Here is a 14,095-nt window from a genome sequence, read left to right on the forward strand (position 1 = left end):
ATCTCAGGGTCCTGGGATGGAGCCCCACATCAGACTCTCTGCTTAGCAGGGAGCCTGCTTCCTCCTCTCTCTCTGCCTGCCTCTCTGCCTACTTGTGATCTCTGTTATATAAATAAATAAAATCTTTTTAAAAAAAGAAAGAAAGAAACCAACAGAGGTGTTTGAGGAAGGGAGTGACCCCATCCGACTGAGTCAGAATGATCACTCGGACATGGAGGGGAAGTCAGGTCAGTGGTGGGAGGCCCTGCAGTGGGCCAGCGGTGGACAGCAGCAGCCCTGAGTAGGAGCAATCAAGTGACAGGAGGAAGTAGCCTTGAGAGAGTAAGGCCCAGACTTGGGGTGGGAAAGAGTGAATGAGAAGGCAGGAGAGGAGGTGGTGTCTGGCTCTTGGCTTGAGATCAGCAAGTCCGGAGAGAAGAACAGGTGAATGTGTGCTGAAAAAAAAAAAAAAAAAAAAAAAAAAAAAACAAAAAAACAAAAAACCCTTGCTATGCACAACAGGCAGAAGTAAGTCCCCTTCACACAGCACAGGCTCCAGTCTCCAGCCCACCTTGAGACATGGTGGCAGGTCCCTCCCCTCCAGGACTCAGGTAAAAAGGAAGATGGGCAGAGAGGGAGGCCCCTATAGGGGAACTCCCAAGATGGGCCATCAGAGGGAGGGAGAGGCATTGGGCTTTATTTAGAAGACCCACACAAACCCCCACCAGCCTCCAGGAAGGCAACTGTGCCCCCTTTCCACCCCCAGCACAAGCCTAGGACAGCTCTTCACTTTTGGGGGTGCCTGCAGCCATGTGAGAAGACCCACCCAGAACCACACAAGGGACCACTTCCTTTTCCAAGAGGCAATGTGAGGGTTACATAAGGAGCACGTTATTATTTGGCTGTTTGTGACTCACTCTCACTTCAGGGGTTCCAGGACCTGGAAGACCTAAGTGAGGTCCAGAAGGCAGAAACGGTGGTACTTCCAGTGATCTCCAGGAAGAAGGTGAAGCCTGGCTAAGGGTGTTGGTAAAGGGAAGCGGGGACTGAAAGACACTTCACTTGGGGAGCTCTGGTAACAACATTTCACGTGTTTGTAGGCGGCCACCAGAAGGCACTTCTGGACCTCAGAAGGCAGGCAACCCCCAGGGGGGAGGCCGTGGACCCTGGACGGTCTTCAGCAATGTGCTCCCCACCAGCATTCTGAGTGTGTGCAAGGGTTATGGCCTCTGGTGCAGTAGGCATGGTCCATGTCCTGACACCCCAATTCCGCACTCACCAGGCAGCCTTCTGATGCAGTGGCCTGGGTCATTAGATACTGAAGATGGGGTTCTCCGACAAGAAAAGGGCTTCTCTTTCCCCATCCCCAGTAATTCTGTGCATTGGCATTCTGGCAAATACATATATCTACCTTTTGTGACGTTGGCGAACGTCCACTTGTCCTCAAGGGCTGAGCAGCTCCAAGCAGACAGAGAATACTTGGTTTTCACTTTGGACTGTGGTGACTAAACCACTTGCCACCTGAAAAGTCCTGCCAAGAGCTGCCCAAGGCTGCAGCAGAACCTCCAGAATTCTTCCTTCCCACAGCTGCCGGGGAGATCTGACACCAAAGCACCTCACTTATGCTATAGTCATGGCCTCTGTTTCCCCACCTGCCACAGGAGGGGCCAAGTGACCATATTCTTGAGCCTCTGCAATTGTGACAGTGCTTCCCCCTACCACCACAGGAGAAGGGGAAGGGGGAAGGCTGACCAGGGAAGCCACCTGGGACAGAGAGGTGATGGGGATGGGGGTTATGCAATCGGGGTTCCCGCTTCTCGTCCAGATGACTATACATGTTGACTTCAGGAGTGTGGGGAGGGATCTGTGAGGTCTAATTCTTTGCTACATCTGGCAGTTTCTTCTAAAAAGTAAGCCACAATGTACCATTCCAAGTTATGTTGAAAGAACTTTGGGAGTGAGAATCAAAAATTGAAATATTTCAATCCTCTTTGCCCCCAGTTTGCCATGCAGGTTTGTATGTCTGACTCCTCTGAGTTCCAAAGGGCTGTGAGGGGGTATCAGCCAGGTGCGTTGCAGCCAGAGGCTGACTTCAAGAGTGGGCTCAGGACAGAACCTGGCATTGACCAAGGCAGGAAGGAGCAGGTGTGCCCGACGACAGACCCTCAGGATCCCCAGAAATAATACTCCACATGTGGCGAATAACTCCTAGAGATGGGGCTTAAATGAGCATGGCCTCTTCTGGGTTAAGTGAGTTCATCTATATAAAAACATAGGCATGAAGATAAATTATGACTTACTCTAAATTGTGATATGAGTACTTCTTGCATAAAAAGAAAAAGAATTACAGAATCAGAAAATAAAATCCAACACTTTGCTGTTTATAAGTTATACAGCAAAATATATACACAAATTTTGAAAATAAAATGCTGAGTGAAAGCAACTCTCATGCAGATGCAAATTGAAAAAAAGCAAGGGGCTTCAATTATGGTATCTGGAAAAGAAAAATGTAAGCTAGAAACATTCAAAGAGGCAAAGAGGGCAGAGAAAGGCACAATTTTTCAATATAGTACTATTAAATATATATGCTCCAAATATCCTGGTACTTACTTAGTGATACCCTGTTTCTCAAAAAGGATTTGAGAAAACTGCAGATCACATCTAACATTACAACAATGAACATAAAATAGAAACAACTGAAGTGAAACAGAAATAAAAAGTAAAAAACACAAAATCAGACTACAATCTGATCATGTCAGTGAGTGCTCCTAACTGTTTTGGGGCTCACAGAGCCTTTCCAGAATGTGGGGAATGCTACATGTCCCCCCACCCCCCGACCCCGAACAATCCATTCACGTTCATAACCCCCAGCTTTGTTCCACCCCCTATGCCGACTCTACAATAGACCTGCGTGCTCCTGGACTCCTGGGCGGTATGCAGACCCCAGGTTAAGAAATGTAAAGTAAACAACAGAGAAAGTGTGAACTTGAATAAAGTAATTTAAAAACAAGTTAACAAATAGAACGGATGGAGTACAAACCCATTTCTTGAGAGTACACAAATGCTTTATAAAAACCGATCGTATCTTCAGGCCCAGCGTCATTCTATGGACACTTAGAAATGTTGATACCACAGCACAGTAAGAAAGAATGGCAATGACCTATGCACTCATCACTTGGAAGTACAGAAAAAATAACAACCCTTGGGCCAAAAGGCAATTCCTCGTACGGTAACAAGAACTTGCATGTGTCAAGTTGAAAGAGTGCAGAAAAAGCTCTAAGAAAAAAGACCTAGACCAGAGTACTTGCATTTACTAGAAACATTAAAAATATGATTAGCTATAGCTAAATAAATTCAGAAATATAAAATATGAAGTTAAAAAAAAAAGAGCAGACAATACATAAACTTGGACAAAACCATCCAATTAGTCAATAAAACTGAAAGCCGGAGCTTTATAACACTCAACATCTGCCATTAGAAGGAAAAAAAGAAAAAAGTAAGACAAAAACAACAACTAAATCCAAGGACGGTTAAAATATTACCAGGATGTTCTCTTGTAATACTATACTGTTCCAGAACCTAAATAAATTGAAAGATTTGAAAATATATAAAATGGTGAAGGAATGCGAACAGAAGGGACTAGGTCCTGCTCAGTCTTTGAAAAGTACCTGGTTCCACCATTATGGGAGAATCTGTCCACCCTTCTGAAAAGGGGGTCTCAATGTTACATAAATTGTCAAGAGGAAGGAGGAGACGGGGGTCGGGGGATGAGGAACAGGAAAAAGTGCATATCCCAAAACACAAGAAGGGCATAAAATAAGCTAAGGGAAGCCGGGAGACAAGGGAGTGTCCAGGCAGGGTGGCCTGAAGCCCCTGTGGTCTGTTCCAAAGGAGCAAGCCAGATTGGCTGAAATGGGGGCTTATCTGCAGAACAGCCCGAGGGTTGGTTTTAAGGAAAGTGGTGGCATGTGCAAAAAGATGCTTTAGAAAAATCAATTTGGCCGGTGTGTGCAGAAGCACACGGAGAGACATCAAAGGTAGGAAACTGATGACTGCCAGGTGAGGACAGGCCTGGCCAAGGCGAGGCCAAATGGGGGTGCCAAGGAGGTAGATCTTGTGGGGGAGGGTGATGTTCCACCCACGCTGAGCAGGGGTCTCAATTCTCTCTGCACTTTTAGTAAGTGACTGCAGACCCTCAGTGCAGGCCACCTGCCCACAATACGTGGGGCCAGCTGGTCAGGCTGGTCTAGCTGGTGGTATGGTAGGTTCTAGGAGACCCGGGTGCTGGCTCGAGGTTTCACACATTCATGCAACAGAGAGGAGCTGGAAAGGAGCAGCTACTGTCCCCATGGCTGGGACGCCTGCTGTCATCCCCCCAGCTGGAGAGCTGGCCTTTTAAAGTCTCCAGCCTGCCAAGCTCCACTTACTAAGTAACCATTACTTGTCCATTTGTATTCATCAAAACAATACATGACCGCCAAGCTGAGCTGAAACAGCCAGTATTCCCATGATCATGGGATCCCAGCCATAAACTTTTGGAAAATTTCAGAATCGCTCAGACTGGCACTGAGGAGCCTGGGGGAAGGCAGTACCAAAGAGATCCCGGTGGACACATGAAGGCCCAAGGACCAGGGCCAGACACCTCTCAACCAGCCAGACACCCCGGTGCGGCCCATGCCGATTCCTGGCAGAAGGGAGGCATGGGGACTGAGATAGAATGGCCACCTTCAAACTCTGCTCATGCCAAGCACATTTGGGAGACGCTGGAGTCTTACGATGCCTAGCATAGGGCTCACACCCTGGCTATGTACTAGAACATTCTAATCACCTAGGGAGCTTTAAAAACATACCACTGTCTGAGCCCCACCTCTGGGGATGCCAACCGAATTGGTCTAGGCAGGCAGCAGGCAATGGTACTTTTTGAGCAAAGCCTGAGGAGAGGAGAGAAGCATGGGGACACAGGCCGCACAGACCACACTGATGCTGGGGAGAGCTTCAGGATGACATCTGGAAAGGGTCCCTGTGTGGGAGGTGGCCCCACAGGGCACCCACAGCCCCGGGAGCAGGTTAGAGGGGGTGATGGAAAGCCTGAGCCCCGGTTCCACGAGAGGGTGGGCTGCAGGCCCTGGCATCCAGGGAACCAGCAGGGGTGCCTCTCCTGCCTTTAGGAAATAGATCTCTGGGTAGGGCAAGGGTCCCTCTGAGTCTCCATCCTCAACTGCCAGTTGCCAAAGCACTTCCTGGCTGGTTTCATTCTGAACAGGAGTCAGCCAGGTCCCAATAGCCCCATCTCATAGATTGAGAAACAGAGCCTTGGAGTTTCCTCAAGGTCACACAAGTAGGAGGAGTGGAACTGGGATCTGAACTGGGACCTCTGACTGGATGGCCGTGCTTCCCATGTCCCCCAGCACTGCAGAGCCACTGGACCAGAAACCAGCCATGGGGCCGACTGAGGCATGCTGTGGTCTGGGGAGCCTTAGGTCTTGTGGAGAGGTTATAACTGGAGGGCACTAATGCCTTAGGCCAGGCTGAGTCAAAGCCAAGGTCAAATGTCCTCTGGCCTACAGGACCAAACCTCTACCATCCTATGAAAGAGCCATCCACCAGAAACTATTCTTAACTAACCCAGAACAGGGATCAAGAGACCATGCCAGGGGCTTGCCACCCTCTTCCCCAACCCCAGAATGAGTCCTTTCAGACCCTCCCTTTCTTCTGTAACCTGTTGTTGGTTATCCCTGCCAATGCTCAAGCCAGGTGGAAGATTCCATTTTGCTGTTAACCTATCTACTTCCGGATTCATTTTTCTTTAGCGGATTTGGACTGTGAGCACAGTTCTGTCTTCTCAAAGTGCCAGACGGCAGCTGATGTTAAAGAGTCCATCTGACATTTTTGTGTGTTTCACTCAACTTTCTCCCTCTGTTTATTCTTCTGGATTTTGACAAAGGCAAAGAGATGGCAAAACCCAATCTCCCAGGCTTGGGAGTCAAATGTGAATGACTTGAAGGGCAGGTCTCTTTTGGGGTGTGCCTCTGTTTCAGGGGCCTTCCCATTACTCCACTCTCCCTGCCACTCAGTAAACCGGCTGCATGTGGGGCACCCGGGGGTCCGTGAGGGGGCCTGGCTGCTAGCGTGTGTGGCCAGAAGCGCTGGGGGTGGCACATTTCCATTTGGCCCTGGGATCAAGGGAGGTGGGCAGGGTCTTTCAGACAAGGCGATGGGGTGTGGGCTCCATCTGGGAAAGGGTCTCAAGCTTTGGTGTGAGTTCCTCCTTCTAGAGCTTCTCCCCAGCATGGATTTTCTGATGCCGAATAAGGTGTGAGCTTCCCCTGAAGGACTTGCCACATTTGTTACACTCGTAGGGCTTCTCTCTGGTGTGGGTTTTATAGTGCTCAATAAGGGCTGACCTGTGCCGGAAGGCTTTGCCACACTCGTTACATGCGTAAGGTTTTTTTCCGGTGTGGATTCTCTGGTGCTGAATGAGGGCAGAGCTGTGGCAGAAGGCCTTCCCACACTGGCTACACTCATAGGGCTTCTCCCCAGTGTGGATGCGCTGGTGCTCAATGAGGGAGGAGCTCTGGCTGAAAGCTTTCCCACACTTATGGCATTTGTAGGGTTTTTCACCGGTGTGGGTCTTACGATGTTCAATGAGGTTGGAGCTCTGGCTGAAGGCCTTCCCACACTCTTCACATTTGTAAGGTTTCTTCCCAGTGTGAATCCTCTGGTGCCGAATGAGGTGGGACCTGTGACAAAAGGCTTTCCCACAGAGATCGCATTCGTGAGGTTTCTTGAGCGTGTGGATTTTCCGATGCTGGCTCAGGCCGGAGCTCTGGTTGAAGGATTTCCCACATTCCTTACACTGATAAGGTTTCTCTCCTGTATGGATTCTCTCGTGTTTTCTGAGACTTGAGCTCCGGCTGAAATCCTTCCCACATTCCCTACATTCGTACGGTCTCTTTCCAGTGTGGGTTTTCTGGTGTTGCGTGAGGGCTGAGCTCTGGCGAAAGGCTTTTCCGCATTCCCGGCATTCGTAGGGCTTCTCCCCAGTGTGGATGATCTGATGTCTGAGAAGGTGTGAGCTCTGGCTGAAGGCCTTCCCACACTCACAGCACTCATAGGGCTTCTCCCCGGTGTGAATCACCAGGTGCCTGAGGAGGTGTGAGCTCTGGCTGAAGGCCTTTCCACATTCCCGACATGCATAGGGTTTTGTGGGTGGTGCAGTTCTGTGAGGCTCGTTAGGTCCTGAGTGTGCCCTGTTCACCTTCTCACAATTGTGTTTACTGGGTTCCTCTCCACTGTGGATTATCTGACACATACTAAGGTCTGATTTCTGGAAGAAGGTTGGGCTGAAGATGTCATCATCCTGGGGTCTGTTCACCGGGGGGGTACTCTGATGCTGAACAGGGCTTGAGCATAGGCTGAAATTGCCCTCATAATCGTCATGTTCCTCGTCTTGCTCCCCGAGAGGGATCTCCTTATAAATAACAGCCATTTGCTCTAAACCTCTTTCCTGAAGAAAAGGGTCCCCCAGGTCCTCCTCTGGGAAGAGTCCTTGCTGCATCTCTAAGCTGTCCCCAAACACAAAGGTCTCACCAAACTTGGCTGCTGGGGGAACCTCCATTGGGGAATACCCCAATGACTGTATTTCTTGAAAGATCGTCTTCTTAAGAGCATTTACTGTTCTCCCAATCTGAGAAGAAAACAAGGGACATTGTCAAGTCTGCAGATCAGGCACCTAGGACGTACCTCCTGCCTGTGCCAGAATCTATCGTGGACCAAACAAAATAGCTATAAGATCCAAACTGGCCCTTGAGATGAACCCCACTGAGTTAGAGACAAGTCTGATTTATCAGAAACACTACAAAGAAGATGGACAGAATCAAGTGCTATACCATGGGATCTAGATTCTAAAAAGACTGAAGGTGTTCAGAAAGGTAGACGAGAACAAAAGTGGAGCCACTGTGGAAAGGGGGCAAGATTCTGGCTAATGGAGGATCTTGACAATGGCAGTTTTTGAGAGAGTACAAACTTCCCTCCTCTACTAGGTTAGCTGCAGCCCCTCTAATCAGGTGCCCAAGCCACAACTCTGGGAGTCAGCCTAGACCTTCCCCCTCTCTCACCCCATACGTCTAGTCTGTCTATTTCCTGAGGCTCTATTAAGAGGTCTTTGTCTCTCCGTCAGTCTGCAGCTCAGGCCTCATGCAATTCCCCAGGATCACTTCAATGCTCACCGCCCAAATGACCACCAACCCCCAGCTTCTACTCCTCCCTCAGGTCTGTTTTCTACCTTGACACCAGCGTCAAATACCCCAAACACAGGCCCGATCATCTGCCTCAGGATCTCGCGGCAGCCCAAAGCCTTCACAAAGCCCTTTGCGCTAGCCGCCCCAGCCCCAGCTCCAGCCTCTCCTTCCACATAGCCCTAGCTGCTGCTTCATCCTCCTAACAGGTTCCCCTCCCGTCTCAGATTGCCACTGGCTCATCTTCCCAGACTCAGTCTTATTGTCCCTTTTTCTGTACCCTAAGTCTTGTGATCTCAGGCTCAGGGACCTGCAGAGCTCGGTGCACATGTCCATCAAAGCACTCACAACCCTGGATGGCAAACATGCTGCCTGAGAGTTCCCTGGGGGAAAGTACTGTGCTCCTTCAACGTGAAGCCCCCAGCCCCCAGCACAACAGGACAATCTCCACACACAGTGGTTGCATAAATACGTGACTGAATGGAAGAAAAGTCATGTTTTCCTGCTAGAACTGGTGGCTACACTTTTTTGAGGGGAGGGGGGCACAGAACTCTATTCAAATAAATCATCTGGGAGATACAAATAAATAAAAGATAAAAGCAGAGGTGCTCCAGTTAATGGGGGTTGTTTTCATAGGGACATGGACGGATCCCAGAACACTCCCCACTCCACTGTGGTGGCCTCCGAGGGAGCCTCTCGGGACCTCATTCAGAAATTGCTGTGCAAGGGGCGCCTGGGTGGCTCAGTAGGTTAACCCCCTGTCTTCAGCTCAGGTCATGATCTCAGGGTCCTGGGATCGAGCCCTGTATCGGGCTCTCTGCTCAGCAGGGAGCCTCCTTCCCCCTCTTTCTCTGCCTTCCCCTTTGCCTACTTGTGATCTCTCTCTTTCTGTCAAATAAATAAAAAATAAAATCTTAAAAAAAAAAAAAGAAACAGAAATTGCTGTGCAAGCTGAAGGGAAACCCCAGGAATCATAACGATAATAGCTCGTGTTTATTGAGCATCTACTATGTGCTAGGCACTACTAGACCTTCTATAAGCACATGTGCATTTAATCCTCACAATTCTATATACAAAGGTACTATTAGCAATACACTGAAGCATAGACAAGCAGCTCAAAAACACACTAAATTAATCAGCATAGTTGCAATGGAACTCATTTCTATTTGGAAACGATTTTTTTTTTAATGAATAATCAGGTGATACGAAGGCCAGGTGTGGAAAAAAAGCACAGAACTGAAGTATTCTCAAAAATTCTTTGATCACTTATCTCCCCTTCCCCTCTTCTTCAGCAACCAGAATCTCCCATTCTTCAGGTTCTCTAGATTGATCTCATTGGGTCTAACAACCCACTGATTTCATCTTGGCTCTCCACTTCTAGTCCACCCTTTCCTGTCTAGCTTAGACTCTATTGTGGATCGAACCATAGACACTGACCAGCATCACGTTCCTCACCTCCTTGCCCTGCTGCAACCAGCCGCCAAATACCAAAGCTCTCCGTCAATTCCTCCTAAGATGTTAAATGTTGCCAAAGAAAATCATAGGACTGTGTACTGCACTGAGACAAATTTCAAGTTTCCAATTCCAGCTGGGACTTCAGCATCTTCAGCTCTTCCATCCAGTGACCTCCTTATGGCCAATCCCTCTCTTCTCAGACCTCACTTTCCCACCCCTTTTGGCAGTGCTCACCAAAAGCTCCCTTCTCAAAACCCTTCATTTCAGAAGTTGCAAATTGGCAGCCTGAGGATCCTGCTACAGACGCGTTTTGTTTGGCTCGGGAAAGAGTTGGAACCTTTTCTTTTTGTTTGACTTAGCTGCCAATATTGGAAACTCTGTAGGTTTCAGGCTTTCTCTTGAAAACCTGGAAGATGTGATAAAACGGGTCTACCCTGCCATTAAACCCACCTTGCATACCTGAACGCCTCAAGATTTTGAGCCCCCCCACCCCCTTTCCCACCTCCTTCTTTATTCCCTTCATTTATGAAAGTTCTTTCTCCCACTCCCCGTTTTAATGCTCTCCGATCCCTTTTTCTTGGCATCTGTGATTACAACTCTTCTTCCACCCACCTGTTAAATCCTGATGTTTCCAAGGTTCCCTCCTTAGGGGTTTCCCATTCCCACTATAGACCACCTACATGCTTAAGTCTCCACGCTGTTTACAAAGTTGGCGATCCTTTATCTGTCCTCAACAATGTCTTAAATATTTTGGGACCGAAGATCCCAAGGTCTGGAACCCCAACTTCCCACCTCTCTCGAGGCCTTCCTTGGCTTCTCCTGTATGCTCACCCTATGCTTCGGGGAGCCCTCCAGGCCTGGGCACCCGGGAGACCCTCGGTCCCGTCAGGGTTTCCTGGCTGGAGGCCCGCGGGCGGCTGCGGACACGCACACGCCGCTTGGGCGGCGACGCGGAGCCCCTACAGGCTTCCCACCGATGGAGGACGCCCACACCCAGGGCCACCGGAGAGACAGGTGGTCACACTGGCTGGTGCGGAGCCACTCACCTGGGCCGGGGCGGGGCTGCTCACCTGGGCCGGGGCGGGGCCGCGGGCGGGCGGGGCGTGGCCGCACCAGAGCTGCTCCAACCCGCGGCCGACCCGGCCTCGCTCAGAGGCAGCTGCTGACGCGGAGCCCGCGGCGGCCCGAGCGCCGGGAGCCCCGCCTCCCACCCGCGGGCACTTCCGGGACCGCTCTAGGCCGTGTGGAGGTCCCTACGTCTCGATGCTCCGGCGGCACCTGGCGTCCGCGAACTTAGGCGCCACGACTCTAGGTTCCAGGGCTGGGACTGGTGGTCTCTGGGCGGTTCCCAGAACAAATCCTGGTTTTGGGGGAGACAGCTGGTTAGCCGTTGGCGGGAGTGCAGAAGAGGCAACTGAGGCCGGGAAGGGCGGGCGGACGGGCGTAGAGCCGCAGGCAGGGGGCCAAGTTCCCGCTGCACGTGCCCTGCGGTGGGGGCGAGCCAGAGGCCACGCGGGCGGCGGGGGTCTTCGGGAGAAGGGAAGGGGTTCCTAGAGCTGTGGAGCCTATCACCCCGCGCAGGCCCAGGGGTCCTGCATGATTCACCCTTCCTGGGTAACCCAGGTCCTGCCTGCCCGAGCTGGTACCAGCAGAGACAGGCGAGAAGGGGCCGAGTGAGGGCCCAGGAGACAGCTGGAAGTGGAGGCTGGACCCTGGAGACCCGGAACTCCAGTGCATGTGAGGGATGACCTCCAGACATAGGCGCCTCTTAAAAGAACCAGGAGGGAAGAACAGTGTGTTTTTTAGAGATTTTTTTTTTTAAAGATTTTATTTATTTATTTGACAGAGAGAGATCACAAGCAGGCAGAGAGGCAGGCAGAGAGACAGGAGGAAGCAGGCTCCCCGCCGAGCAGAGAGCCCGATGCGGGACTCGATCCCAGGACTCTGAGATCATGACCTGAGCCGAAGGCAGCGGCTTAACCCACTGAGCCACCCAGGCGCCCAAACAGTGTGTTTTTGAAGCCCGCTCCAACACCTCTCAACCTCCACCACACACCCAGACGCTCAGCTCTGCTTCTAATAAGGATTGCTCCCCCACCCAGTGCCCCCCACTCGGCCCAGTTGCTCAGGTACAGCCTTCCCCGCCTGTGGGAGAACTGGTTAGGGAAAGGGGCACGGGCCTACCACTGGTGACCAATAGAACACACATTCCTAATGGGAGAGATGCTGCCCAGGGGCACCTGGTGGCTCAGTCAGTTAAGCGGCTGCCTTCAGCTCAGGTCATGATGCCAGGGTAGTGGGATCGGATCCCACATCAGACTCCCTGCTCAGCGGGGAGCCTGCTTCTTCCTCTCCCTCTGCCTGCTGCTCTGCCTACTTGTGATCTCTTTCTGTCAAATAAATAAATAAATAAATAAATAAATAAATAAATAAATAAAACACTTAGAAAGATAGAGATGCTGCCACCTGCAATGAGCACCCTCTGTCCAAGCTCTGGGGTGCCTCCGAGTGGCCCCACCCCACATACATACTCATACCTCCTCCATGCCCCATCAAGGAGTAAGCAGGCGCTCCATAAGGACCCAGTCCAGCCACCTCTTGAGCGCTGAACCACAACCAGCCATGCAGAGCTAGGAGCAGCAAGAGCTGGTTCCTTTTTCTCTTCCTCCAGCTCCTCAGGTCACAGGAAGCCCAGGCCACCAGTCTAAGCCCCCTGGGGGCCAGTGGAGAGTCTGGACCCCGCCCCAAGGATCTCAGGTGCTTCCTCTTCTGTAACAATCCCCAGAATCCCTACCCCCACACTCCCAGTCACTTTTTCAGCAGGAATTTCATGGCCTTCAGAATAGTTACTGTTCATGTGCTTGATATTATTTTTTTTTACATGTTTAATATTGTTAACCCATTTTACAGAGGAGAAAGTTCAAGGTTTGGAGAAAGAGGGGGGCCCAAGATCAGAGTGCAGGGATGAGAGGCAGAAAAGAAGCCCACGCTCCACCCCTAGGATGTGTAAGCCACAGAACAGTAATAATCTGCGTCGTCCTCGGGCTGCACAGGGCTGATGGTCAGGATGCAGGCATTGTGGGCGGCGTCTGTGGCTGCTGAGAAGCGGTCAGGGATGTCAGGGGGCCGGTGGTAGTTGTCCTCTGAACGGTAGTAGAGGAGGTATCGGGGGGCACTGCCTGCCCGTTGCTGATACCAAGACACGCCGTACTCCCCGATGGTGGCATGGTGGGGGCTGAGCATGCAGGAGAGTTGGGCCACTTGGCCTGGAAAGACCAGCAGTGCATCTGGCCGGGGCAAGCCTGGCTGAGAGACTGAGAGAGAGAGAGACTCGTGGGCTCCTTTCTTCCTGTCCCCACCCCGCAAAGGCTTGGTCTCTCTCCAAGGAGACTCTGACTCCCGAAAGGCTCATAGACCTGTGCATAGAATTGAGATGTGTGGGGCACAAATCTCACAACCCCCAAGTCCTCATTTGTGCTATGTTCCCAAGAATCTGTGTTCCGTTGAGCACCTAGCGTTCAGAGTGTGGGACTGGTGGCCTCTGGGTCCTTCTCTGCCAGCCCCCATTCCTTACCCCAGTCACACTGGCTCTTCCAAACTCTGGCTACTGCCACCACCTGGAAGCCTCCTGGGCTGTCCCATCCTTCAGGTCAACCTCAGACAACTGGCTGCTGGGAATCTTGTCAAGGATAGTTTGTCTTTGAGGCCCTTGGGGTAGCTTCCCACGTGAAAAACTAAAAAGGTGACTGACCAATTCCAATCTCTTCTGAGACCCCAAATAATCAGAATCTGAAGGGATCCTAATAGTCTGCTCATCCCCCATTCACAAATGGGGAAACTGAGGCCCACACCGAGAAGTGACATGCTCCAAATCTAGGGCAGTTATTTGTAGCCAGTTCTCCCCTCCACCTTAATGCCCCTTCTAGAACCCTCCCACTGCCCACTGTTTCCTTGCAGGGGCCTTTTGGAGCCCGTGCCATCCCCCACCTGACCCCAGGTGAGCCAGGCCTGGGGGAGCTTACCAGACAGGAGGGTCCCAGTCAGAAGGAGGGCCAGATGCCAGGAGGCCATGGCCAGAGGCAGGGAGGCAGACAGGAGTTGCTCTGTTGGGAGTGTCCCAGGTGCTTCAGAGCACAAGCAGGGGAAGCCCCTGGACCATGACAAGGCATGCAAATCAGCCCATTGACTGGGGGTGGGGACATGGGGGTACAGGGGCTGGGGCCCAACGGCAGGCCCTATCTTTCCAAATGTGAATGGCCTGGCCCCACAGGGCCTCCTGAGAACAGAAATCCACACATACACATGTAATTATAGTGGATAGATGCCTTTTTATTGAGGTGTAACTCACGTAGGGTAAGGTACACAGATTTTTAAGTGTATGCCTTGATGATTTTCTTAATATTTTAATTTATTTATTTTAGAGA

The 14,095-nt window shown here is 51.1% G+C and overlaps 2 protein-coding genes across 6 annotated transcripts; both read right to left on the bottom strand.

The window, feature by feature from the left end:
* Positions 1-1,267: 1,267 nt before the first annotated feature.
* On the bottom strand, positions 1,268-10,867 carry ZNF70 (zinc finger protein 70). 4 transcript variants are annotated; one of them, XM_047698175.1, is made up of 2 exons: positions 10,718-10,867; positions 1,268-7,666 (listed from the first exon to the last, which is right to left on the bottom strand). In XM_047698175.1, exon 2 carries the CDS (start codon positions 7,595-7,597, stop codon positions 6,251-6,253), a length of 1,347 nt encoding a protein of 448 aa, XP_047554131.1. In that variant the 5' UTR covers positions 7,598-7,666; positions 10,718-10,867; the 3' UTR covers positions 1,268-6,250. The 4 variants fall into 4 exon arrangements, with proteins under 4 accessions (XP_047554131.1, XP_047554135.1, XP_047554133.1 ...); XM_047698179.1 differs by having other exon boundaries at positions 10,742-10,752; XM_047698177.1 differs by lacking the exon at positions 10,718-10,867 and adding an exon at positions 10,503-10,665.
* Positions 10,868-12,550: 1,683 nt separating this feature from the next.
* VPREB3 (V-set pre-B cell surrogate light chain 3) lies at positions 12,551-13,820 on the bottom strand. Of its 2 annotated transcripts, none has more exons than XM_047697815.1 (2): positions 13,694-13,820; positions 12,551-12,985 (listed from the first exon to the last, which is right to left on the bottom strand). In XM_047697815.1, exons 1-2 carry the CDS (start codon positions 13,740-13,742, stop codon positions 12,669-12,671), a joined length of 366 nt encoding a protein of 121 aa, XP_047553771.1. In that variant the 5' UTR covers positions 13,743-13,820; the 3' UTR covers positions 12,551-12,668. The 2 variants fall into 2 exon arrangements, with proteins under 2 accessions (XP_047553771.1, XP_047553770.1); XM_047697814.1 differs by having other exon boundaries at positions 12,551-12,937; positions 13,694-13,793.
* Positions 13,821-14,095: the final 275 nt, after the last annotated feature.

The sequence above is a fragment of the Lutra lutra genome, chromosome 12, assembly GCF_902655055.1.
Source record: "Lutra lutra chromosome 12, mLutLut1.2, whole genome shotgun sequence".
Lineage (NCBI taxonomy): Eukaryota > Metazoa > Chordata > Mammalia > Carnivora > Mustelidae > Lutra > Lutra lutra.